At 41.0% G+C, this 25,686-nt stretch overlaps 1 protein-coding gene across 1 annotated transcript; it reads right to left on the reverse strand.

Annotated features, from left to right (window-relative positions):
* On the reverse strand, positions 1-25,407 carry pkd1l1 (polycystin 1 like 1, transient receptor potential channel interacting). The gene is made up of 54 exons (XM_086021583.1): positions 25,232-25,407; positions 24,386-24,558; positions 23,088-23,243; positions 22,709-22,993; positions 21,046-21,078; positions 20,745-20,913; positions 19,532-19,771; positions 19,308-19,440; positions 19,049-19,246; positions 16,947-17,128; positions 16,646-16,849; positions 15,936-16,099; positions 15,678-15,737; positions 15,465-15,549; positions 13,998-14,110; positions 13,828-13,893; positions 13,554-13,733; positions 13,403-13,480; positions 13,147-13,289; positions 12,939-13,059; positions 12,725-12,848; positions 12,443-12,635; positions 11,427-11,483; positions 11,029-11,355; positions 10,729-10,950; positions 10,549-10,656; positions 10,242-10,393; positions 10,076-10,176; positions 9,660-9,858; positions 9,497-9,580; positions 9,098-9,305; positions 8,861-8,967; positions 8,660-8,759; positions 8,234-8,362; positions 7,986-8,159; positions 7,741-7,942; positions 7,456-7,490; positions 7,101-7,393; positions 6,758-6,842; positions 6,543-6,680; positions 6,346-6,464; positions 6,120-6,230; positions 5,925-6,036; positions 5,746-5,811; positions 4,581-4,684; positions 4,293-4,512; positions 4,101-4,205; positions 2,977-3,117; positions 2,788-2,895; positions 1,921-2,058; positions 1,687-1,836; positions 1,476-1,622; positions 1,301-1,401; positions 1-453 (listed from the first exon to the last, which is right to left on the reverse strand). The coding sequence occupies exons 1-54, from the start codon at positions 25,405-25,407 to the stop codon at positions 204-206; spliced, it is 7,869 nt and encodes a 2,622-aa protein (XP_085877709.1). The 3' UTR covers positions 1-203.
* Positions 25,408-25,686: the final 279 nt, after the last annotated feature.

Consider the following 25,686-nt stretch of genomic DNA (forward strand, 5'->3'; position numbering starts at 1 on the left):
TCATTTTTATTAAATCAATGCAGTTCAAGTTTAAGGGTTCAAGTCCCAGATCGGACCCTCCTGTGTGAGATGTGTCATATTTTGGCCTCGTGATACAATTTGTGTTGGATGTCAAGCTCTTAAAAATATACTTTATTCTTTCAGAAATGTAAATATGTTCCTTTACACAGCCATCAATGAATTTTGTGTCCTTATGTGCAATTTTAGGAACGCTTAAAAGGCTCATTGTGGATCACAACTTCGACCAACACCTCTGTGTGTGTTGCCTGAGTGGTTGTGCTAGACTTAATATTTTTACAAGACAAATATCTGTCACTTGTCCTGGTCGTATGGCCAGTTTGCCTTTCCACGGCACCATTTAGGACTGAATGACACTCCGCTTGTCCACTTTGCAGTTCCCCCACCATGGATTTTGATTCTTCATCCCTTCCACTTGGCTGAGGCAATGCCGTACTGTCACAGATGACAAAAAAAAAAACCCTGTCAGGATAACACGTTTTGTCAAACCGATCAAGCAATATCTATAAATCTAGTTGACAGTATTGTTCTGCAAACACCTTCCCGTTTCCTCTTGATTACTTTACCACAGGCATCTTTCAAAGGCTAAGTAGTTTTATTCTATTGTTTTATTTTTGATTTGCTAAACAGCTAACAGCGTCTCTAATTTATGACATCTTGTAAGAATACATCATCATGTGGCACGGGAGGGCACAAAAAGTTGCAGCTGTACTTACTGTTTTTCATTTAATTGTTGTATATTTTTCATGTAATATTTATTGTACTTCTGACTTAACAAATGTGTTAGGCTAGCATAGGTTATTGATCAGTAGCAGGCCAAACATTAAATCTTTCATAATATTTTCACGAGAGATAAAGATCATTTTAGTGGGTTAAATGCATGTACATTGCGACAGATTTGTTTTCCCTTTGGAATTTAGCCTGCTCTGACCTAACAGAGGGCAGAAAAATGCTGATGTTATAAAAGGCCCGTTAGTGAGATACATTTGAAGTGTGACTGATTAAAGAAATCGTTTTTACACCGACCAGCTCTACTGATCCTGAAGGCCTTGAGCAGATTAGATTGACGTGGCAGTACATGGAGGCTGAAAAAAAAACCTAACATCCACATACATGAACTAAAAGCAGTGCAGTCAAGAGAAATGCTAAGATATGAAAAGAGCCTAGAATGCACTTTACATTTCATTTCCGACATCTGTTTTAAAATTAAAACAACACGCTGATGAAAGTTTGTGTTCGGCTGTTTATTCCCCAGTACATGCAATAGATCGATTTTTATTACCTGAGAAGGTGAGAGGGAGGTGTCGTTTCTTCACAGTTACTTATACATATCGGACCATTCGCCACTGCTTCTGGTTCTGTTGAGCGTGTTCTCGCAATATTCTGCAGTACAGACAAAGAGTTAAAACTGGCTATGAGCACCCATCCATTTCTTGTGCAGGTCAGTTTTTGAAAACCTGAGAGGCGGGTTCCTTATGAAGGGAGGCTAGAGGGCTGTCGTCGATATGAACATGATGGTCAATAGGGGGCAGTGTGGCGTGCAGCCTGTTCAGTCTGAGTAGTAGCTCATCCACTAAAATTTCAAACTCCTCCAGGTAATAAGTCTAAAAACACAAGAAGGTTGCGTGATTTGGGCTCCTCTCAAATATCAAGCAGCTTTTTCCTCACCTTGCTCTCCACGGCAGGCTTCGCCCGTCCTTCATGTCCTGGGAGCTCACCAATCCTCCGTCTGATGTAGCCGCCTAATTCTGTCAACGTGCACACTTCCTTCCTGCTTTGACGCCTTTTCCTACCTGATGAGGACACGAGGGCCATCATCTAAAAAAATGGAAGAAGCACATGTTGCACCAAGCGACGCAGCAGTAATCTGGACCAACACTTTTGATTGTGAGGCACTTCTACCACAGCAGCACAGGACAGGCAGAGGCCTCGGAAGCTTAGGAATGAATGGAGGAGACCGCCAATGGATTTGTGGTCCCAGCTGTTGAATAGCAGTGTGTGAAGGGAGCATACAACCAGCAGCAGGATGAAACCTGGCATCTATCACAGAATTAAAAAAATAAAAAATAGCGCTTTATTAGTTCGGCAATGGGTAAGAAGGGAACAGGAGTTATTTCTTGAAAATTGGGAATTTACTCATTAACCCTTCCTCATAATTGTATTCATGTTAATGTTAAACCAGTATAAAGTATTTTTCATTGCATTTATTTATAATTTTATCATGATTATTCTTTATTCACACTGTTCTTGCTCGTGGTGTCCATTTTGAATAAAATGTTCTAAATTGTATCAAATTTGGACAGTAGCGATGTACTGTAGTATTGATTTACTTGACTAAAAGTGTTATCATAGTTTAATTTAGGTGAAAATGTTTTTTGTTAATGAGTTGTACCTAGGATTTTACGATATTATGTTGTAATGGCTCCAGAAGAAGTCATGCATTTGAATGACACTTTACATCGGGATCTTCAACCCTGTTCTTCAAGGGCCGCTGTCCTGCCTGTTTGCCAGCTCTCCCTACCACGACACACCTGATTCAAATGATCAGCATCATTATCCAGCTTCTGCAGACCTTGCTGATTATCTGATCATTTGAATCAGGTGTGTCGTGGTAGGGAGAGCTGGAAAGCAGGCAGGACGGTGGCCCTCGAGGAACAGGATTGATGACTCGTGCTTTTCATTGTTGTAGTCAGATACTCAAGTTTGCCATGTCTGTTCCCTCCTAATCCTCTTGTTGAAAGTGGAAGCATTATTCCAATGTGTGCTTACAAGTTTTGGGATCAAGCAGGCCAAGGGGGTCGTCCTGTTCACCTTCAGCAGGGTGGCACATTTTATAATGAGAATGAGGAGCAGAACCCCGTGCAGGGAGCGAATATGCTGCAAAATATCAGCAAGTGTCACAAATGTTGCGCTCACAGACAATGGTTGCGTTTCTCTGTTCTTCTGTCATTCTCTCACCTGTTCCCGCGCAGCCAGGACGCTGACGTCCACGTGCTCTTTGGCGTTGTTCTTCTGCAACAGCTCCACAACCTCCATGGCTTCCACAGAGCGGCAGATGTCGTGATAAGAGTACATGAAGATCACTATTTGGAGGGTTACCTGTAGATTCACATTTCATTTTTTTACATAAATATGATGAGGTGAATTTGAAACAAACGTGTATGGTGGCTTAGTTGGACAAGTGGTTATTGTGATGGATGGATGGTGCACGCGCGATGGAAAGGGGACAAAGTTTACTTTCTTATACTTTAGTGTTATACGGATGATTGAATCATTTGGGAAATTTTAATTAAGTGCAGGATAAACATACAGTAATAAAATAGAATCTTTGAGTGGGTTGACTTGAAAGTGTGCACAAAATGAGTTCTATGCGGTTGGTTTGTGTCATGTTTTTGTTTCGATTACATTTGGCTTTATTTCCGTATGTCTTGTCTTCCTCGTTAGGTTTTGTTTCCACCTGTTCTTGTCATTCTGGTCCCTTGTGTTAACCAATCAGCTCCCTCCAACCATTTGTGTCTTGTCCAGGTGTTCCTTGTTAACTCGTCAGCTTGCTTGTATTTAGTGCCTTGGTTTCTGTCAATCTTTGTCGGATCGTCGTCACTGTCATGTTGTTTTGTTTCCTAGTGTTTTTTGGGGGGTTTTTTTGTTACTTTGAGTTTGGGATTTTTCAGGCCCTTGTTTATGCTGTTTCTTTTTTTGTCAAAAAATATTTTGTTCAGTGCGCCCTGCTTCTCCTACATTTGGGTCCTCTAACATGCAACCGTGACAGTTTGCTGTTTCTTTGAATGGGAAATTTGATGTGAGAGCGCTTGGCATAGGGGGAAAAAAAAATCACAATATGTGGTTATTTTTTGTTTACTTCAAAGCCTTTCTAGTTTAGGAGTGGATATTTTATATTCGTTTGCGCATTAAAATATATTTCTGGATATCATATGGCACTAAGTGGCCCATCCATGATTTTGAGTGTTAAATCATCCTAAACCTCAGAACTGAGAGCCAGATGTGCTAATCTCTATTATTACCACAGTGATAAATATTTGTGTATTCCAGTAGTGTTGTACACTATGTGACGTAACACTTACATGCAGCCAGTTGCGGGTTGCTGTGCAGTATCCCGTCAAGCCTTTCTGCCATGCAGTGGCTACTTGAACACTGAGATGCAGCAGAGACAAGCAGAGGAATAGCAGCTACATGCAAAACAAAAGTGGGGAAACTCCATTTTTATAAATTGTCATCAGGTGTCCTGACTATATTGTTGTAATGTTACTTATTACCTGGCAGACACTGACAACGTAATCCCAAACAGTAGGTGTGTGGTAAACCTTCACTGAGTGGACAGCGGCTGAGGTCAACATGGTGCCAGTGGGGCTCTGCTCAGCCAGAAGAGTCACAGTGGTGAACAAGTCAGGTGCGGGGCTGTACATAGTGAATTGCAGCTTTAGAAGCACACGGCCGTCACATTGCAGGGCCTTCAGTCGGTACGTGGCATCAGACCTGATGAAGGCGCAAGGAAAATTTTAAATAATAATAATGTTCCCATTTTAATATTTTAATGTCATTACTTTGTGCGGCCGAGTTTAACAGCAGAGCTCCGTCCAAAGTCGCAGCCGGGGTGAGCACACCATGAAGCAATGACATGTGGTGGTAGGCATGTGGATGATCTTTTCTGGAGTTAAAATAAAAAAACATGGATGGAAGACGATTTAAAGATGCCACACAAGACTCATGAAAGCAATTAAAAGCTTACTAGACGACGATGTTGAGTCGACTTCCAAATAATCCTGTCAGAAAAATGTTCCATTACAATTAATGATATTAGCTACTTTGAAGTAAAAGCAAAACTAAAATAAAGAAAAAACAACTCCCTCTTATTTTTCAATATTTATTTTCAAGGCAAAATATTTATTTTTAGTTTTCATTTGAGTTAAAACGAAATTCAATCCCTAAGAATAAAATGTTAAAATTGAGGAAATGAAATAAAATGATTTTCAGTCAAAAATCAATTCTGTTACTTTTGGAGAATCAACTTATATGATTGACAGGGTATTCGTGGTATGAAAAAAGTTTCTTACACGGCTGTAGTGGATAAAAAAGTGTTACGTAATCATCTGCGGCATGTTGCTGGTATTGTATTGATTATGAAATATATTTGTGGTGCTAATCATTTAGCTGAAGTCTCACATGATTCGACTTGGGTGCGACTTTTTAAGTAGTCAACTTTTCGCTGTAGATTAAAAAAATATTTTTTTGCTGTTCTTTTAGATGTGATTCATTTTCATATACAGGTATGCATTCATCAATATTGTTACGGCCCACGTTGAGTCGTGGCCATTAACTTGTGTGTGTGGGAGCCACTTCCTGATTGGTGGCTCTCGTCACCAACTCAGCCAGCCAATCAGTGCGGGGGGAGAGTGACCAATTGCTTTCAGGTGTGACACCAGCAATTAGTTAAGAGGGACTTGGTTGCTGGTGGACAGGGCTTCCTGTGGGTGATGTAGTCAGTACTTTTTTTTTTTTTTTTTTTTTTTTTTTTTGGTGTTTAGTACTGCTGTCTTTTGTTTCCTGCACCTTCTTCACCATAACCTTCATTCGTCCCTTTGTTTAGCCATTCTATCCATTCGTTTTTGCCATATTGGGTAACAGTGATCATTTTTTGGTAGTGTAATTCCAACAACATAAAGCCATGGTATTCACATCTATTATGAATAAGTGATTTATTTGACTTACTCTGCAGAGCGGCGTCATCCACACGACTGGCTGTCCAATCAAGACGTATGATCGTCGGGAGACAGACTATTGAGCCACGTGTAAGTCATGTGATGGAATATGAATCAGAATCAAGATCACAAATGCTTGCTATTTCTGTCGCACAACAAATAGAAAGAAGTTGAGTTTGTCAAAGAAACCTTCATTGCAGCAGAAGTATTCCTATACAGTAAATCAAGCAGACTGCTCTGCATCCACTTCCGCCAGTCGTCATATTTCTGGATGGACATGAATGCAGGGTCCTGTTTCCCACTGCAAAAAATGGCAAATCATTTCAATTTCGAATGTGTATTTGCTGGACCGGCATTATCTGTGGATCTGTTTGTGTTATTTACCAAGTAATCTGTTGTCTGATGGCTTTATTGAGGCGGTAGTGGTCATTGAATGAGCTACCGTGGGAAATGCAAAACATCAGGACGAGCATAGCAACAAAGGCACACAAATCCCTGACGAAGAGAAGAGATGTACATAGCACAATTATGGCAAAGTTTAAAAGCAAGGCCAACAACTACAGTACGAAAAATGACATCAGCGTACAGCAGATTATAACAACACACTCACGTGAGGGTTTTATGAATCAAAGCCTCACGTCTTCTGCGTGCTCGAGTTGACCTCAGCTCTGCAACAGTTGGTGGACGCACAAGACTGAGAAATCTCGCTCGTTGGCGCCGTCCAAGAAACTGCAAGTCCAAAATTATATTGTCTGAAAGCTCCATGTGAGATCACAGATTTACGACGAAACTGAATGTTGTCATCACCTTTCTCAGGTCCGAGCGTTTCTCAGATTCAAGAGCAGAACCGATCTGATCTTCTGCTTGAAAAATGATTCTGGAGCGACTGTAAAAGTCTGTTCTATTTCTGTACCAAATGGATACAGTCACACCAATAGCAAGGATCTGCGGCATCAAAGAGTCAATTTTATGAACATATTCAGAAATGAAGTCAAACATTTATCAAGAGGGGGAAGTTCTACCGCAATTGGCTGGATCAGGAAGAAGCATAACAACAATGAGGTGAAGAGAGAACATAACCACAGATGCACCTGACTACTGCTGAACCTGACAAAAAAAAAAAAAAAAAAACACTCACTGGACACGCATGCACAACACAACTCTGACATCAGATCAGTTTTTCATACTGAGTATACATTTTTTTCCGATTATTCATCATTTTCTTTTTAAACTCCCCCGAAAATCTCAGCTATGCAAAAGCTGTGTTAAATATCTTCGTAAGGACTCACAGCTAGCATAACAAATGTTGAAGGAAGGTGTGACACAAGTTATAGAATGATACTTGTCAGTATAAATTGCAAATACCTGAGTCCCAACAGTGCAGTGAGCAGTAGAGCGGCAAAAGACAGAAGCAGACACAGTGTCCAGGCCGCATAGTAACACCACAGCCAATTTGCTCTCATTTTCCTCCATCTTAGCTTGTCAAAAACACAAAGAAATCTTCTGTGTTCAAACCAGGCTGCTTGGTCAAAGCTGCCTCCCTCACTTCCACCCTTTGAAATGTTTCCTTCTTGAAGGCTCATCTGCTTCTGAATAACTTCTGTCTGGATTTCACCGTCCTTGTTGTCAACATCCCTCGCGACCGGCTTCTCCGCACCCTACGACAAAAATGTCAATGGAATGCTTCGTAGATGAAAGGAAAATTGTGATGAGATATAACCTGATATTTCTTCTTGAAGGTGTCCGTGTTGTCCACTGCAATGACATAAGCGCAAACAACCTGTAATGGAATTTTCTTTAGGGTTACCATCCGAGCTGGGTATTTTACTAAAAAGTTGCGGTCTACGTCCATTTATCCGCCATTTTATCCGGCCGGCGCGAGAATAGACGTAGATAGAAAAAAAATGGGCTTCTCACTATGCTTTGTCCGACTAATTTTTTTAGTTTTCCGTCGATTGTCTACAAAATAGGAGCATAGGCGGACCGGTCCGGTCCAAAACATTACCTTCACAAGGGTCCTGAATAGTCTGTGTTCTTTCCTCTTCCATCTTCAGCTTTGCTCCATGCAGTCGAAACAGGAACGTTATCAGTGTTGCCATGGGCAACGCCACCGCCACACTTGATACTCCAGTTGTCAGAGACACAGCTGACAGAGCGATAATTCCCACCTTAAAAAAGCAGATGTAAAAAGGAACCCTGGAATTATACTGCGACAACACCCAGAGCATTTTTTTGTGTGTTTGAACCCACCGCTTCATCCATTTGTGATATGATTAACGCATTGACACACGCGTACCCCGCATAGAGCAGCAGGCATACGCTAAGTCTTTGTGTATGTGTGAATGAGTGAGGCCCAGGGCAGCTGTACACAGACATCCACATGTGGAAGTCAGCCAAGTAGTCACACAACATCAGACGCAACATCTGCAGATATAGGTACAAACATGCAGACGATGAAGTGACAGTTTGATTTGAATGGTATCCATCCAAGTATGTACCTGAACAAATCCGATTCCACGAGTACAAACGCGTAGCATTTTCTCCACTCGGCCATCACCTGTGCTGACGGATAACCAACGCTGGCTCACAAAGAGCCATGTTCGCTCCTCCATGTTAGCTTTCCCCAGCTGTAGTCACACAAGATTACATAATGTAGCCTGGCATCACTCTAAAAACAGTTGGGTTAAAAATAACACCATTTTGGGTCAAAAATGAACCGATCCACTAACTGGGTCAATTTGACCCACTTTCTTGTGTTGTTTTGAACAAAACAGTCCAATTTTTGGGGGGGTTGTTTTGTACAAAACTATCAATTTTTCAGAAGGTTGAGTCAAATTGACCCAAGTACTGGATCGGTCCATTTTTTACCCATAATTTGTGTTATTTTTAACCCAACAGTTTACACCACAACAGGAGAGCCTTACCTCGGATACTTCCACTAGTTTGAGATAGAAATGTGGCGAAGGTCCTGAGTTGTCATGCCAGATGTGGACCCCCCACACTGGACCGAGGCTATCTGCTGCACTGTGATGTCATTCGAACAGTTATGTTCATGTCATGTAATGATAACAACTTCAAGTTTATGTCTTATTTGAAATGCATATTTGAATCTGCTTGGCTGTAACCTGAGTATAAAGGTATCTTGGGAGTTCCTCCTGAACAGAGTGCATTCTGGGACGTATAGTTCTCTTGTCTGTGAGATGCCGTCGTCACCATGCAGCGTTATGTAAACCTGGCAAATGTGATTAGAACATTGAAATTCCACTCCATTTGGGTTATTCTATACTTCCACCTTGTGGAAACAGTTTGGGAATGCAGCGAAGAAGTCATTCAGAGTTTTGGCGTAACAAGGATGGCACTACCTTTGCACTCAGTCTATATGCAGAGCAGAGGCCAGTGTGGATGGTAACAGCATAGAGATGTGGGTCCAGTCGACAGTTGTCAGTAAGGTAGTGGACTCGTCGATTCTGCTTGGAGATGATGTCTGCTCTCCTGCATCGCACCAACGCTGGCGCGTACAGACACGCGCACAGGAACAGGACAACCAGGACACTCACATCAGCAGGCTCGCTGAAAGGATGAATGACACGAGTGACAAATGTTAGGCTAAATGTATACATTGTATACTCCAAACAAATGAATCAGACTGAAGTCCATTTTTAGAATTGAATATAACATGAAATGTCATCGTAATGAATAAAGTTATTCAGTCTAATATTTGGCTTGCATCTCAATTTACAATGTTTTTTTTAACAGCTCACCTGAGGAATAGGTCCAGGTCGGCTGCTTCGTAGCTACTCCGAATCTGCTTTTGCACCACAGTTAGCGCCCTCAACTGGTGGCAACTGGAGCAGACACAAAATCGCAAGTGAGGCAGTCTCTGAACACGTTTTAGTGTGTAAATCCAAATAGCTCTCCAAATACCTGCAGTTGACGGCATTGGTGCTGTCTACCTGGTGTGTGCTGCAGCCCAGCTGCATCCAGGCTCCCTCGAGGCGGTTAAAGGACAAGCACTGGCTGGTGTCCACTGCCAGAGTGTAATTGATCTGGCTGCTCAGGTGCTTGCGTCGAATTGGTTTACCAAAGTCGCCATTTAATAACGCCAGGTAGCCAACACCTGGCGCTGGATATGAATTCCTAATTAGTTTAATCCACATGAACTCATTCACTGCCAAACATTTTCAGACCCTCTTTTACCCTAACATTTGAAAAAAATGGAAAAATATATAAATTCCTGGGATTGAATGACTGGACTGTGAAAAGACGAATAAATATGTCAATGGCAGTGAATGAGTTAATTTGACAGCAAGAAAATTGATGGCTGAAAGAAAAAAATCTACCATTGAGGTAGAATGCAGGCAGGGTGATGCGAGTGGTGTTGGTCTCCCAGTGGTGGATCTTACGCAGGTGGTGCATACTGGGAGCCGGCTTGGCAAACATCCTGCATCCAACAAAGAGTCAAAAATCAACCCAGATGTAAAACACGCCAATGCAACAATACTATACCTGAAAAGCAGCATGATGGGAAATGCCCGGTTAGGTGGCGGCGTCAAAGTCACAGTCAGCTGGATGGTCTGCTGTAAATGTTCCTGGGTTACATTGAAGCTGTGGTAGTTGATGCGGTTTCGCTGGAGGACATACGCATATGCCGATTCGTTCTATGAGGCACACGGTCACATCGGCAAATAAATTCACAACACGCACAACGGGCATTCTGGTTGAAATCAATCTACCCGTTGGTGTTTTTCAATAACACGTTTAGGGTAGATTAGCTAAAATCATCGTTTTTGTTTTTTAAAAAAAAAAAACATACTTGTCTCGGTTTCATCTCCACAATGATTGGCTGAACAAGCGATCGAACTGAGATTTTTCTCCTCGTGCTGCATTTATACAAAGTCAAGTCGACTACTGGTCCACTTATCTGCAAAACAGCAAAATAAAATTAGAACGTTGTATTTCTTTAAGTCAGTAAGCTTCCAGTATATCACCCCACTCGGCCAGGATAGGGGACCCAGGTCCAAGGTGAGTGTTTGAGTTCAGCAATAAGGCTGAGCACACACTCTCCCCCGAGAGAATGGATCAAGGTCGCAGGTGTGTGAAAGATCGCGGAATCGCTTCTGATGACTGACACTGATGAGTTCTGCTGTGCGGTAAAAAGAGAAACGAGGCCGCTACTGACCACGTGCTCTTGTTTTCTGTCGAACAAGTTGTGCTTCTGAAATCAAAACAGAAAAACAACGCTTGATAACCAGAAGGTAAATGACGTTAGCGATGTTGAAGAGTGACTTCTCACCAGGATGAGGTCAGAAGCAGTCTGTAGAATATTTTCCACAAGCTGCTGTGTTCTACTTGTGTGAAAATCATCACTGGATGAATTTGTTATGTCCTTTCCTGGGTTTAATCCATCTTGCGGGTCTGATGCCACATCCGCAATGTTAGCTTTTTCGGCTGTGACATCATGAGCAGTGACAGCAGCCTCCAGGCTGTACGATAACAAAGCTACCAGCGTGTTAAGCGTCCTCCGGTCCAGTTGGTACCGCTTCGGTTCACCGGGTCCAGAAAGCTGCCCTGAGATGGCCTTCACGTGAGTAACAACTTGTCTGACACTCGCTAATGTTACCTGAGAAGCATATTACTGTATGTCAAGTGTTTTTTCAGCCAACATTTATTTGTAGTAAAACTTGAACTTACCTGTCTTGTGACTTGTAAAAGATCTCTGAGGATACCTATCTTGTCTACCATTGAGTCCTGGCGTCAAAAAAATGTTAGAATTCTTTAAAGTGGAAGTCAACCCCAATTTTTCTTTACGATAATATCTTCTATGCACCTTCACTCGTCTAAACATGGCATTCTGATTAATATTGCATTTGTGGAATATGAGTTAAGCAGCAAAATCCACATATTTTTAGCCATCTCAGAGGGCGGCCATTTTGAAGTGACAAAATGGCTGCCCCCTGAGATGGCTAAAAAGGGGTGCATTTTGCTGCTTAACTCATATTCCACAAATGCAATATTAATCAGAATGCTGCGTTTCAAGTAGTGGGCCTGCTGGGAACCTTTTTTAGAAAAAAATATGTTTGGGTTGATTTCCTCTTTGATTCATATTCCCCAGACACAATATGAATATCAATCCGATGCCGTGTTTCGACTAGTGGGGCTGCATAGAACATCGTAAAGATATTTTTGGGGTGACTTTCTCTTTAAATAATGGAACAAAAGAACATACAGTGCCATTTTAAAATCTAAAACCACCACTAATTTCATAGTTTAAAATTTCACTGCGAAGGTAAAATGTACAGTTTTGTGATTACAAACAAAAATCTGCTCAACTTTGTTGAGGGGTTGTACAAGGAAGAAGCCATTTAATTCGAGGGGATGATAGGATAAATGTTTGTGATAGCATCAATGGGTCAACTGCACCTCCGAAAATAATATTACCACCCAGTCGCGCGAACCAGGAAGTGGCATGCTAACAACAAACACTGCATTGGGTGTTTTTCATTTTTTGGTGGAGGTCTATAATCTACCCGGTGACATTCTAGTTACCGTATATAAGAACATTCGACCACTGCCTGTACAACCAATCAATGCTGACCTATAATAATGACACACCAGGTCATGACACTAGAAAGTTAAAATCCTATGCACACTCTTTTCTGTGTTGTATCTCAATATTTTTGTTTGTGTAGTATATGTGTTGTCTGTACCTGGTCACTAATTTCCAGCGCGCACAAAGTGTAGATGAGCACACTACGCATATGCCTCTGAGTGTCGCGGTCCGCCTGGCTGTCCAAGCTGAGTCTATTCAGGATGCCGGACAACAGACTGACATAGTTGCCAATCTCGACACTGTTCCCAAGCAGGATCAATGCAGAGAGGTTCTTCAGCCCTGATTGGGACCTGGAAACAGAAAGGAAAACACAGGCCAAGCAAGGTCAGACAATTCAAAATAAATACATAAATAAATAATGTAACATAGTACTGCTTACAACTCCACATCAGGGTTGTGGGAGGAAACATCTCTGAAGAAGCTGGGCCGGACTTGGACAGTTACCGGGCAAATTTTAGTGGATGATCCGTACATGCTGCTTGTGATTTTTGTGTTTACAGTTACTATAACAATAAAAGTAATGAGCCAGTCAAGAACATGCGCAATTCTGTCAGTCATATACGGACCTTGATCAATTTGATTGCATGTGTTACCTTTATAGTCATCACTGGGGTGTCCAGATGGAAGGCTGAAATAGTACTGGAAATTCCTCCCCTGGTACAACATCCTGGCAGGTTCGCTCCCAACTCTGAAGCTGTACTCATACAGTAAGTCCTTCAAAACGCACACACACATACAGGGGATTCTTGGGTAAAAGCGTGTCAAATGCGCATTTATTGTGACAGTAGAACATGTTTTTACCTCTCTCCCTGAGATGCAAAAGATGCCAAAGTGTGTGTGCAACTCCACCCCTTTACTTGGTCGAACTTGGCATGTCATTCCTTTAGGAATGGGCTTTGTTCTCAAGAATAGTTGTGTGCGTCCCAAAATACTACTTTGAGATTCTTTGGGTTTTTTTTCATTTTTTTTTTTTTTTTTGCAAAGACAAAAAAACAGTACATAATGGTCAGCATCCAGTTATTTTAGTAACAACGTCCATGATGAATGAAGGACTTACTGGCGATGGCCTCCAGCATGTACATGCTGCCTGGCTTTAGACTAAAAGGTCTGAAGCTGAGCAACGCAGAAGAAATTCCTGCAAAACAGTGCCGGCTTTAAGGCGAACAATGACCGAGGCAATGAGAGGACATTTTCGGTGTGTCGCGTACCCGTGTAGGTATAGGACGCAAACAACCCCGCGTCTATTGGGTCTCGAGGGAGGTCGATCAACGTTTGCTTCCGAATGACCTGCCTGGGCTTGGACTCCAGTAGATTGCTTCCCTCAGAGTCATGCGACACTGGGCTGAACGACGGGTCATCCCCTGCACTCAAACTCGGAACATCCACACCTAAAAGTGCAGATATGCTTGAGTGTATTGATTCTCAATGCAGCATACTGACTTTCTATGCAGCAAGCAAAATATTATATTGCGCATTGTTTACCTAAAGGTCTCCCTGCTGAGATTCCTGGATCTCCCTCCTCTACGATTTGCAAGGGAATATCGTAATCTAAATAAGAGCAGAGGCTTCAACACACATTGGCAAGACTTGTCGATAACATTTGATAAATGGTGACGTGCGCTAAGAACGCGGTGGCGCCTTGTGGTAGATACCTTGTCCATCTAGCACGTCAGCACTGTCCCAGTCTGCAGAGGAGTCGTGATCAACAGGGAGTTTACTCCCAATTTCCCTCCGATCCAAATGGACACTACCATCATCACCAGCAGTGGAGTACAGAGACTCCAGAAGACCAAGCTGCCCTCTGGGATGATGAAGGGGCTCCTCTCCTAGCCATAAAGAGCATTATAAAGAGCATTATCTGTTAAAAAATTAATACAAAATCATCACATCATTATAAATTAGGGCTTTGCATTTATTTTGGCATAGTATCAATTGTTAAACATAAAGCACTGTAAATGATGCCTTTGTAGAGTCCAGTGAAAAGTACAGGATACATAGAGTATATATGTACATGTGTACACTTTCATGTAAATTGATGAATAACAGTAAAAACTAGTGCTGTCAAACGATTAAAACTCTTTAATTAATCGCAAAATTTTCCATAATTAATCGCGATTAATCGTATTTTTCAACTACAATTTTTTTACAAAGCTTGGAACCATTATTTGTGTGAGTAAAATCTTGGAATTAATGTGGAAAAAAATAAAAGTAGATTTCGATTCAAAGTCTGTTCTAATCGCGCTCTTTGATCCTTGAATACGATTCTTTTCCTGTAAAATACAACAGTTAAACGATACTCCAAAGATGTACAGCTAATATGGTATTTGAATTTGGCTGCGCAAAGTGTGCAAATTATTTTAGATTTCTCCAATGAGCCATCAAGTGACATTTTAAAGTAAAACTACGTAAAAGTAAGTCCTTGCGACAGTGACTCTCCTCTAAGTTTGGCTGCACAGTGAGCAGAGGTCAGCTGCTACAGGAAATAAATAAAACTGAGTTAACTGAGTTCATTTTTCTTTTTTTTAGTGCGTTATGAAATTTAAAGTAATCTCCATAGTTAATGCTTTAATTTTGACAGCCCTAGTAAAAACATAACCTTCTTTTGAAAATCTATTTGTTTTGCTGATATGAGTTTTTGAATTACTGGCAGATGTTTCATTCAAAAGGGAATAGTCTCCTCTGAGAAATTGCTAATGATGCTAATTACATTTTGGATGTTGGATGGTATTTTTCTCCTATTGCGTAATATGCATTTTCCATGAAAACTAACACAGATGCATCTTCACGTCTTAGAGAGTTCATATATTTGTTGGGGTTTTTTTACAAAGGGTCCTTCTTATGACACTCAAGTGGTCTTTATCATTAATGCCTCTGCAAGGAGGCTCATGTTGTTGCAATACACCAGAGGGATCTGTGATGTGAAGTGCATTCACACAATAGCAGACAGCAATATAAATAGTATTTACCATTATACAACAAGTATATTTCAGGGGTGGGCCATCACACATTTGCACTGTCAGTGGGTTCTGTCAATAAAGCTGTGGCAAAATGTAACCTGGGATTTTAAAAATCTGATCCGATTTTCAATTAGATCAGATTCTTGGCCATCCTCACCTGATCCTGCTGGGTCAATGGTGGTTGGAGAAGGCCCATTTATAGGTTCTGCCAAACCTGTGTGAGAATTCTTTGTTTTGTTACTTTTTGCTCACCTCGGAGTGAGTGTTGCTTCATATTTTACATACCAGTGATGCCCTCCTTAGGAATGAAAGCACCGAACGGGTAAGCAGGCTGAGAAGCATTTGGAGGATGTCGATAAAGATGTGAGGGGTAACTTAATGTTGTTTCTTTGATGGTGGATGGGGCACTGAGGTCAACCGTATAACAAAATGGGACTAGAAAAGAACACAAATAGACACAAATGGGCACATATAGAGACAGACAACCACTCACCAACGCATTTGCGCCATCTCTGACTGGGAACTGACAGATGCTGCATGCATTGAAGTCAGGGAATACACCACTACACCATCAGTGACCCCCATAAGAGCCAATAAGGGTAAAATATCTTGAATGGGATAAACATGATTTACCTTCGACTACAGGTTTGGACGAAGCATTAACCAAATGCAAAGTCCAGGTGTACTGAATGTGGTTCGGGGGAACCTCGCAGTCTTCACACATGGCTTTGACTGAAATAGACTGATCCCAGTTGACTTGGTCTCCTTCACATTCAAGACATGATACTGCTAGCTGCCTGAATTGGAAACATTCAGAGAATAGAACTGGGATTGGGGTCAAATCTTAACTGGTCACTTTAATCAGCTAAATCGGCATTTATTTATTTAATTTTAATTTGACCATTTCTGTCATTTGTGCAAATAGTAGGGATGTCACGATATGATAATATCACGATATGAACCTCTCGATACAATCGTTATCACGATATTGTGGAGAGGTTGGCGATAAATAAAAAGCTCACGATATTGTAAAAAACATTTGAAAAAGCACATACTTCAAAAAAAAAACATCACAATATTTTGTTTTTGTACATAATAACAGCATTCACAAAGAAATAGGCTTGGCCAGTCATGGTTCAAATTAAACGGAACTAATAAATTAACCACCAGAGGGTGCCGGAACTGCACAAATGGAAAACAACTTGGGCTTTTAAACAGAGTTGCTGCTATTAATATCGTGACATGACGACGACGATATGTTGTGGCAATTTTCAGATCGCGACATCACGATATTGCCGATATTGTGACATCCCTAGCAAATAGGAATCCTGCTTTTCTCGTACCCGATGACATTTGGCGTTAATGTGACAAAAGCTTCTGCGGAAGCAGACAGCTCTCCACTGTGGACGGTAAGCGTGAAATGAAACTGGTCGAAATTTTGTTTGAGGAAGCTCGTGGGAAAGGTAAGCACCGCAGAGTAAGTAGCAACATGACGATTGAAGCAGGAACTCTTGATGGAGCTGACTGGTTCGCACATCCATTTGACGCTAGAAAAAAAATGACATATGAATTCACTTAGAAATACGCCGAGGCCTCCTTTAAATTTCTATTAAACATATTCAAAGGACTGCAGAGTTCGTCCACCTGAATGGATCCAGAGGGAAGTCAGGATTGTAGGAATACCGTCCATCCAGTGTTACCATGGTGATGTTCCTGTTGTTAATGAAGATGTTGGTGCCGCCCTGGATGGAAGCCACAGGAGGGCTGGGAATCACTTGAACTCTCACACTGTAGTTACTGTACACCACACTGCCAACCACCTGCACCTGCAGAACAGCAGTAGAAACTCATGACACAAAATAAATACATTTTACCGCATGGTTCTATCCTGAAATGATATTTTAAGAACTGTAATGTATAAAATGGAAGCAACGGAAGTAAGCTGGGCAAATGTACTCAATGTTGATTCTTCTCAGCCAGTGTCACAATTAATCTTATATTTAATCCAATTGTGCAAGCGCTCTATACCGGAAATAGGAAGTTGAAAGTCAGGCGGGAGTTGGACAACATCTGTTTTGGAGACACTTTCTCTGAAAGTAGTTGTATTTTTGTGTAAATCACTTATTTTCGTCTGTGGAATAAAAGTAAATCGTTTTGTTATAGTTGAGATATATTATTGTAAAAGTTGTACCTTTGTTGTAGTAAAGTTCTGTTGTTGAAGTCTTGACCTTTATATGGTCATTTTTTGTTTAGTATGCCCCTCAATGGCCAGGTATGGCTACTGCATTTAGAGGTGTGCTCTCCTTGGTGAGGTCAAGGTTTAAAAGCAAGATGGCCGCCTTAAGTCAGATGTGGGGGTGTGTGTGTGTGGACAAAGAGGCATGCAAGCAGGCCTCGGTTGGATAAGGTTTTTCAAGTTCAGCATTAGCACCATTTGGACATTAGGAAGCATTATTGGACATTTGGAAGCAACCACAACTTGACTCGCGACCTCCTCGTCTGAACAAACAAATCGTGAGTTAATGCATTGAAACCCTACTGAGACCTTTACATGCCCTTGAAATTGTTTGAAAAATGGCTCAAACAAACTGGACTGACTCGCACACAAGTTCCAGTTTAAGTATTGCCAAACACTTGACCCGAAAAGTTTCATCATCATTTTCAAGTGGTTTAACGCATGTCTTCGGTTGGGTTCATTAATTTTAGCTTTCAAGCTACAAAGTATGATGCAGTGGCAGTGAGCAAGCAACCACATTACAATATTGTTAACAGTGACGTAGCATTGCTCATGGTTGAACTATAGTCTAATTTGGACTGAGATACAAAGTACATACTAATATTTCAAATGTATGCCATTTGTAACCCAACTCGATCTGCCGCTCCGTTTTGTCCAGAATACACAATTATATTCCAGTATGTCACAGTGTGGTCTACCAAACAGACTAAACGAGGGCATGAAAATCACAATGCGACAGTTTGTCTTCAGCAACCTTTTAGGTTAAGTTTGCTTGACAAGTGAAAGCCAATGGCAGAATTCTATATAAGCTTATACAGCTTTCTGCTTATATTTAGAAAAGGAAGTGCAGTTAGTTTCCATTTGCTCTATGGTCGTGTTACATTTTACACATTTTATATTTTTTTTAATTGTAAACTAATTCAATTGCATCTTAAAGGGGGGGAAATCAACCCAAACATAGTTTTTTCAACAATATGTTCTCAGCAGGCCCACTAGTTGAAACACGGCATTCTGATGAATATTGCGTTTGTGGAATATGAGTTAAGCAGCAAAATCCACTCGTTTTTAGCCATCTCTGGGGGTGGCCATTTTGTCACTTGTGTCGACTGAAAATGACATCACAACTGCTCAGGTAATGTCCAATCACGGCTGACCTGTTTTCTGAAGCTGATCCATGATTGGTCGTTACCTGAGCCCTGAGTAGTTGTGCTGTCATTTTCAGTCGACAGAAATGACAAAATGGCCGCCTTCTGAGGTGGCTAAAAACTTAACTTAACTCTTATACCACAAACGCAATATTTCAACTAGTGGGCTTGCATAGAACATATTCTTGAAAAAAATATATTTGGCTTGACTTCCCTTCAAGACAGAATTGTTTGTGAATAATTTACATGTATGTCGGCATGATTTATGTCCTGAACGCAACCTCATAGTAGTGACACCACATAAAGTCACAAACAACATTCCCGAATGTTAACAAAATGGCTGAAACGCAGTTACTGCGACTTACCCTGGCCAAGGCGGTGTAAGTGTCATAGTGCAGCAGATGTCCTGGCAGTACGAGGCTCTGCTTGTGAGAATCCGGAACCGGCAAAATGTGGCCTGCAGAGTCATACAACGTCCATGTGTAATGGAGGCCCTTCAGTATATCACATTCGATATCCGCCTCGTAGGACACCCCCAGATGGATGACGTTGTGTCTTTGCACCTGAATGAATAAACATCTCCTTAAAAGGTTATTGCGCAATAAGGCAAGTGAAAGGACTTACCTGTAGTTTGAGAGGGCCCATGTTCTTGACAGGTGGAGGCTGACATGGATGGTCTAAGACAAAGATGACGCTGCTTCGGGAGGCACAACTGACCCGGTTGGACGCTGTGACTTTGATCAGGAACTCTCCAGTCCTACAACCAGAGAAATATCAGCACATCCTGTGTGTCTAATGTTCAAGGTCAGACGAACACCATCCACATTTGAAGTTAAAGCATTTTTCACCTGAGGAACACATGCTGTTCAGTGCTTTGTCCCAACCTTGTCGTCCCATCGCCGAAGCTCCACAGGAAGGTGACGTCTGTGCCGGAATTGACTCTGCAACTCACCGCGCTCAATTGATTCCGAAGAACGTAGGCCTGGTGGAACAGCTTGTTGAGCTTGACAGCTCTTTGGACTAGTATGGACAGCACTCCGGAGGTGAGGGAGGTGCGACCATCAGACATCACCACTGTTACGTTGTACCTACATAAGAAAAACAATTTAACCTTTTTTTTTTTTTTTTTTGCAAATACAATGTGATTCTTATCTACTTGTATGCATACTGTTTAATTTCAATATGCTCACTTATATCTTCTACCTGGAAACTACTACTGAGGTCATACAATGGTTAAGCTATAAAATAAATAAATAAATAAATAAATAAATAAAAGGGTTGAGCTCACAAAGAATGATGAAGGTAATTGTGTTGTCTTAAACTGAAAAGTAGTCCCGATATTTTGAACTACAACAGTAAATGTGGTCTGTCGCGTATATAAGCCACACCCACTAAATTAAAAAAAAAAAGTGTATGCAGCAAAGGTTGATTATTATGGGGTTCTGTTTGTAAAGCTGCTCGCACTGGAAATAGCAACATTTTATCACATGTAGCTTCAAACAATGTTTAAAAATCTGGTTTGTTTTCATTTCTTACCACAATGACATCAATATTTGCCAATTTAAGTAACACCGATTTATGTTAGTTATTAATCAATTGTTGCCATTAGGGATGTTGGATACCATATTTTTTCAGAATGATACTTGTCTTAGCCACTTGCATTCAAAGTTTCTCCATATTCTGTCAACTTTTTTAGACTCCAGCACATCTAAGGCGACTGGAAAATTTATAGCACGGCTATTTAACTCATTCGAGTTATACAGAAAAAAAACAAGTGAACAAAATACAAGTTGGTCTGTTAGTCAAGCCTACCTTATCCTTCCAATCTCGACCTCCAATATGGCGGACAGACGTACAGAGCATGAATTTGAAAACTATCTGTTAGATATAAATCTCAGTATGACAGGTGACTAAAACCACTAAGCATGATGTATAATTAATAATTTTTGCATGCCTAACTTGAGCATTATTATCCATATAAATGCACTCGTACAACGTGGTAGGAGGCATATGAATACATAAATCCTATAGGAGACGTTTTCCGTTTGACTTGCAACATACCTGCCAGGAGTGTAGTATCTTTTGGTGACCTTCCTGCCGCTGGTTCTGGCTGTTGTGGAGTCTCCAAAATTCCAGGAAAACTCGAGAGGCTCGGGCACATTAGTCACAGCCGAGAAGGCCACATCCGTATGAGTGGGATAGGTTTGACTTGCTGTAGAAATGCTCACAGCTACAAAGTCAAACAGATTTCACACAGCAACAGAGCATGAAGTGTTAACACCAGTAGGAACGTATTGAAATAAAATCTGTTAATACGGTGGAACCATTGCAGTCAAACGGGCGTCAGTGGATGTCTCCTTACTTCTCTCAATCATGCAGGGAGTGGTGACATGGACTGCAGAATGCTTAACCACCTATAAATAAACAAATCAGTATCTCTATGTGTTACGTCATTCCATAAAGATGAAGTCAACCCAAACATATTTTTTTCAAGAATGTGTTCTATGGAGGCCCACGAGTTGAAACAAGGTATTCTGATTAGTATTGGGTTTGGGGAATAAGAGTAAATCCATTCATTTTTAGCCATCTCAGGGGGCGGCCATTTTGTCACTTCTGTCGACTGAAAATGACACCACAGTTGCTCAGGGCTCAGGTAACGACCAATTACAGCTCACCTGTTTTCTGAAGCTGAGCCACGATTGGTCGTTATCTGAGCCCTGAACAACTCCGATGTCACTTCGGTCGACAGAAGTGACAAAATGGCCGCCCCCTGATATGGCTAAACACGGGTGGATTTTGCTGCTTAACTCATGTTGCACAAACACAATATTAATAAAAATGCCTTGTTTCAACTCATGGGCCTGCATAGAACATATTCTTGAAAAAAAAATGTTTGGGCAGACTTCCCATTTAAGGAGCCCTATTTAAGTCTAATTTTCATTACAATTTTAGATAGAGTCTGCAGTGATATATATATATATTTTTTTTTTTGTCGTATATTAAAACTGTCTGCATGAACTAACGGTAATATATTATTTCAATGATCTTGGAAAATCATCCCTCTCTGGCTTCATCTTAAGCCTCTAACTTAATTTTCAATTATTATTTCTTAAGTTATTTAACTACAGTTAGCAACATAAGATAAAAAGAAGGAATTGGGCAGCTCTTTACTTTATGTCAGGGGGTGTAAAAGTGTTGTTTCAGTTGCAGACGACTGCTACATCAGGTAGATTGATGGCCTCTCTAATTAATCTTAGTTTTCACATTCCCGCCCAAAAAAAACATCAAACCGGTAACATTTCATTTTTGGCAATACTCTATCATGAACAAGTCATGCTAGCAATGCGGCCGCCTTGGCATGTGCATGAGTGAGCTGGGGGCGTTTCTTTTGGCAAGGTGTGAAGTGGGTGAGAGAGTGAAGTGAGGCTGTATGGAAATCTTACTAGCAGCTTCAACGCTGCAAACTCTACATGCTATAACTGCCAAGAAATGAAATATTGAGAATTTGATCATATCCTACAGCAAATCCCGCATTGTCGTTCCCACCATACCAGCCACTTCATTAGGTACACAATCTAATGAGATCTAATAGATGAGGAAAAATTGTGCCTTTAGAAAAAAATGTAGCTAACTTTTGATAGATAATCTGAGAGGAATTATTTTTAACAATTACTTTTGGTGATTAGCAGTGGTGTGCAGCTGTATATGAAATCAAAAATACTGGAAAGAGCTCTCAGCTCTCAATGACACAATTAGTTCAAGGACGCCGAATACTCACAATGTTGATTATCTTCTGTGTCCATCCGCATTCATTCGAAGCATTCGCTGACACTGTGTGAACCCCTTCGCTTAGGAAGGTCCATATCTGGAGTACATAGAGTTATTTATCACGATACTGTTTTGCCCCAAAAAACACCGATTCAATTCTTCCTCAACAGAAAGAAACATTCATTCAAATAAGCAAACAAAAAAAGACCCCACACGTGCATTTCCACATGTATAACCCCTTTAATTGTGAAGCGTACGCTCACATACCAGGCTGCTATTCAGGCCCTCACAAGTCCTCTCGACCCCCACCTCCTTGTCCCCCTCTCTGTGACTAAACAACCAGCACAACTGCGCTGCTGGCCCGTCAGCCACGTACGCCCGCAGTGTGATGGGATCCCCCACACAGGCAGCCTGCGGCTTCCCGCTTTGGGAGCTCGTCGGTGGGAGGGGGGTCCGGCGAAGCAAAGGGATCTCCAACGGCGCCAGGACGCAGAGGCTCAGGGGGGAGGACTGCTTGGAAATGAGGTTGGAGACTGTCACCTCTAAAAACATGACAGAAAAAAAATGTTAACGGTACAAATATAAACTTTCCAAAAGTTATTGGGCACTATGTTTTTTTCTTTTCATCAGACATACTCAGCTCATGTTTGACTGACGCTTCCAAGCTCCATTTATAGGAAACTGCAAAGCAACCATCATCCGACACGTTGACCTGCTGTGAACTTTGACCCTTTGAGGTCCCACAAAAGAACTCCACAGTGATGTAATTGGGTCCCCCCAGTTCCACCAGCCCTGAAAAAACAAACACACACAAAAAAAAAAACAATGTTAAAAAATAATAGCAATATCTTAAAAGCATTATGCATGCACAAGTAAATTCAATTCACGTTGTCCCATCAATAGACTTATTTTCAGTACAGTCAAAAATATAAACAAGCACACTTTAGAAAGTCATCCGTGATCATTTGTTGTCTCTGATGAATTACTTATTGGTGACAAATGTATATGTTTTGCTTTTTTAGGGAAAATAAGATGCCCATTATTAGTAGACAAGGAGGCCGATAACTGATATTTGAAGCCGGTATTCGTTTGTGGTAAAAGTGAAAATATTGACGTCTAAATTTTAAGCACCACAAACTCCCAACACTTTTGTTTTCAATCATAGAACATCAGCTTACATCTTTAATTAAAAATTTCTTACAAAATGTGCAGGGAGCTTGGAGGCTGAGCAGTTACGTTAAATGAAAATGTCAGCAAATAAATACCTCACTTAAGTTTTCCATAGTACTGTAAATTAAGTTTTAGAAGATATCAATGTAATTGATATTTTAATATTTCACTTATTAGTCATGATTTTCTGTATTTTACGTTCCAAAACAGAAAAAGTGCATCTACAGGTCACCAGTGTCAGATGCCAGCAGTAGAAATCAAAACTCCAAATAACCATTTTTTGCAATTGATTGCTTATGGTTGGATTTTGAACAATGGCCAATGCCGATATGCACCGAAATATATATCAGCCACGATATCGGCCCACTGGATAATCGGTCAATCACAAGTATATAATATTTGAATGCTTTATAGTTTTGTTTGCACAATCCTGGTTAATATTAAGCTTTCTAAACATTATTACACAACATTTAAATGCCAAAAGCAACACTATTTACACATTACAAATGTTTTTTATCAAGTCACACTAAAAATGATTTGAATACATAAACAGTGCTCGACAGAAATAAGGAACATTGCTAAAGTACAACAATTTATTTTTCACGTCTTTTTTAAGACAAGATATGTTGCATTTTAAAAACATATAAAATGCTTTTTTTTTTTTTTTTCAAACTAAATAAATATTGTCCCGCCAACATGAAACCACCTCCAAAAATCTAAACCACCAAGCTTTTCACACAAGAGCGTTTTAAATAGCCTCTCACCTGTGACCTGGCCAGAGCGTGCCGTCAATTTCCCGCAAACCTCCAGAACAAAAGTCTTCCCGGCATGCAATTCCTCCAGAGGGGTCGACACATTCATGCGGCGCAAAAATGCTCCTTCTGTCCTGTAAAGTGCCACATTTCCCACCCTGCTCACAATAGGAAGTTGAGGAACTCTAACAAGAGATCAACCAAAAAAGTCAAACATAGAAATAATTGTAAAGTAATACAAGGCAAAAAGATTTTTTTTTTAAATCCCCACCTTTGTCCTCCATGTGAATCTCCATTAGACGAAGTGTTGAAGCATGCGGATACTCTCACGCTTTGTAACTGATGTCCACAGCAACACCACTGTGGTGTTAATGCTGCAACACTGACCCTTATAAAGAAAAATAATGAATCGCAAGTCAGGTTTAAATTAGTGGGATCGTTATTGTATTTGCATGACATGAAACTTGAATTTTGAAATGATTGTCAGGGACAGTTTCAGGGTCTCAAGTAAGATTTTAAACAGGAGTGGGGACCTATGGCCTGTGGGTCATGTATGGGTGTTTGAACTGGCCCGCCATTCAATTCTAAACACAAATAAAAGGTCAGACTACATTTAACACACTCATGCTCATGATATACAATGATAGAAATTTTTCATGGCCGTTGCTGGACTGAATAAAATAAGAAACAGGTCCCCCACCCCTGGTTTATAATGCATGACTACACAAAACCTGATTTTAAATCTAGTCCAATCTTATCTTTGCCCCTATATGTCCTGTAAGACAGAACGGCAGAAAAAAAAAATGTTGCCTTGACTTTCAAGCACATGCAGAAAATCTTTACAATTTGTTCTCTCACCCTTCATCTCGGCAGAAGCCACAGCAGGATACAGGGTCAAGGTCATCGCGGACACGCCTGGCAGGATGAAGCAGGCTACGGGTGTCGACGCACCCCAACAACCGCCGTGAAGGGTCCCCCAGGGAGGCTGTTGCTGCAGACAAGCAGAGAAGAAGAGAGCAGGTCAAAGCGGCCATGGTATGAACTAATGAGAGACAAACACAAGTCGGTGACAATCATTCAGTGTGGCTCACTGGAAGGAAGGATGGTGAGGAAAAGAGGAGGTACATGCAGGTGCCTGGACCTTCAAGTGACTGTATGCAGGTGAGGGGAGAGACAGGTGTGGGGGGGGGGGATCACTGACTTACCACGTCTCAAATCTAATCACTTGTGGGAAATGACATCTTATTACTGTATATTTGCCGATCACTTTCTTACTCTGAGTTGGATGTTTGCTTACCTGTTCTAGTTTGTCC

This window comes from Filicampus tigris, chromosome 21 (genome assembly GCF_054856515.1).
Source record: "Filicampus tigris isolate MCC_2025a chromosome 21, RoL_Ftig_1.0, whole genome shotgun sequence".
Lineage (NCBI taxonomy): Eukaryota > Metazoa > Chordata > Actinopteri > Syngnathiformes > Syngnathidae > Filicampus > Filicampus tigris.

Coding starts and splice junctions, on each gene's coding strand:
- pkd1l1 (XM_086021583.1), bottom strand. CDS start 25,407: ATGGCCGCTTTGACCTGCTCTCTTCTTCTCTGCTTGTCTGCAGCAACA. Junction 21,079..22,708: donor TAGCAGCCTGGTATGTGAGC/GTACGCTTCACA, acceptor AGCATTCTGCAG/TCCATGTCACCACTCCCTGC. Junction 12,849..12,938: donor CCCCAGTGATGACTATAAAG/GTAACACATGCA, acceptor TTATTGTTATAG/TAACTGTAAACACAAAAATC.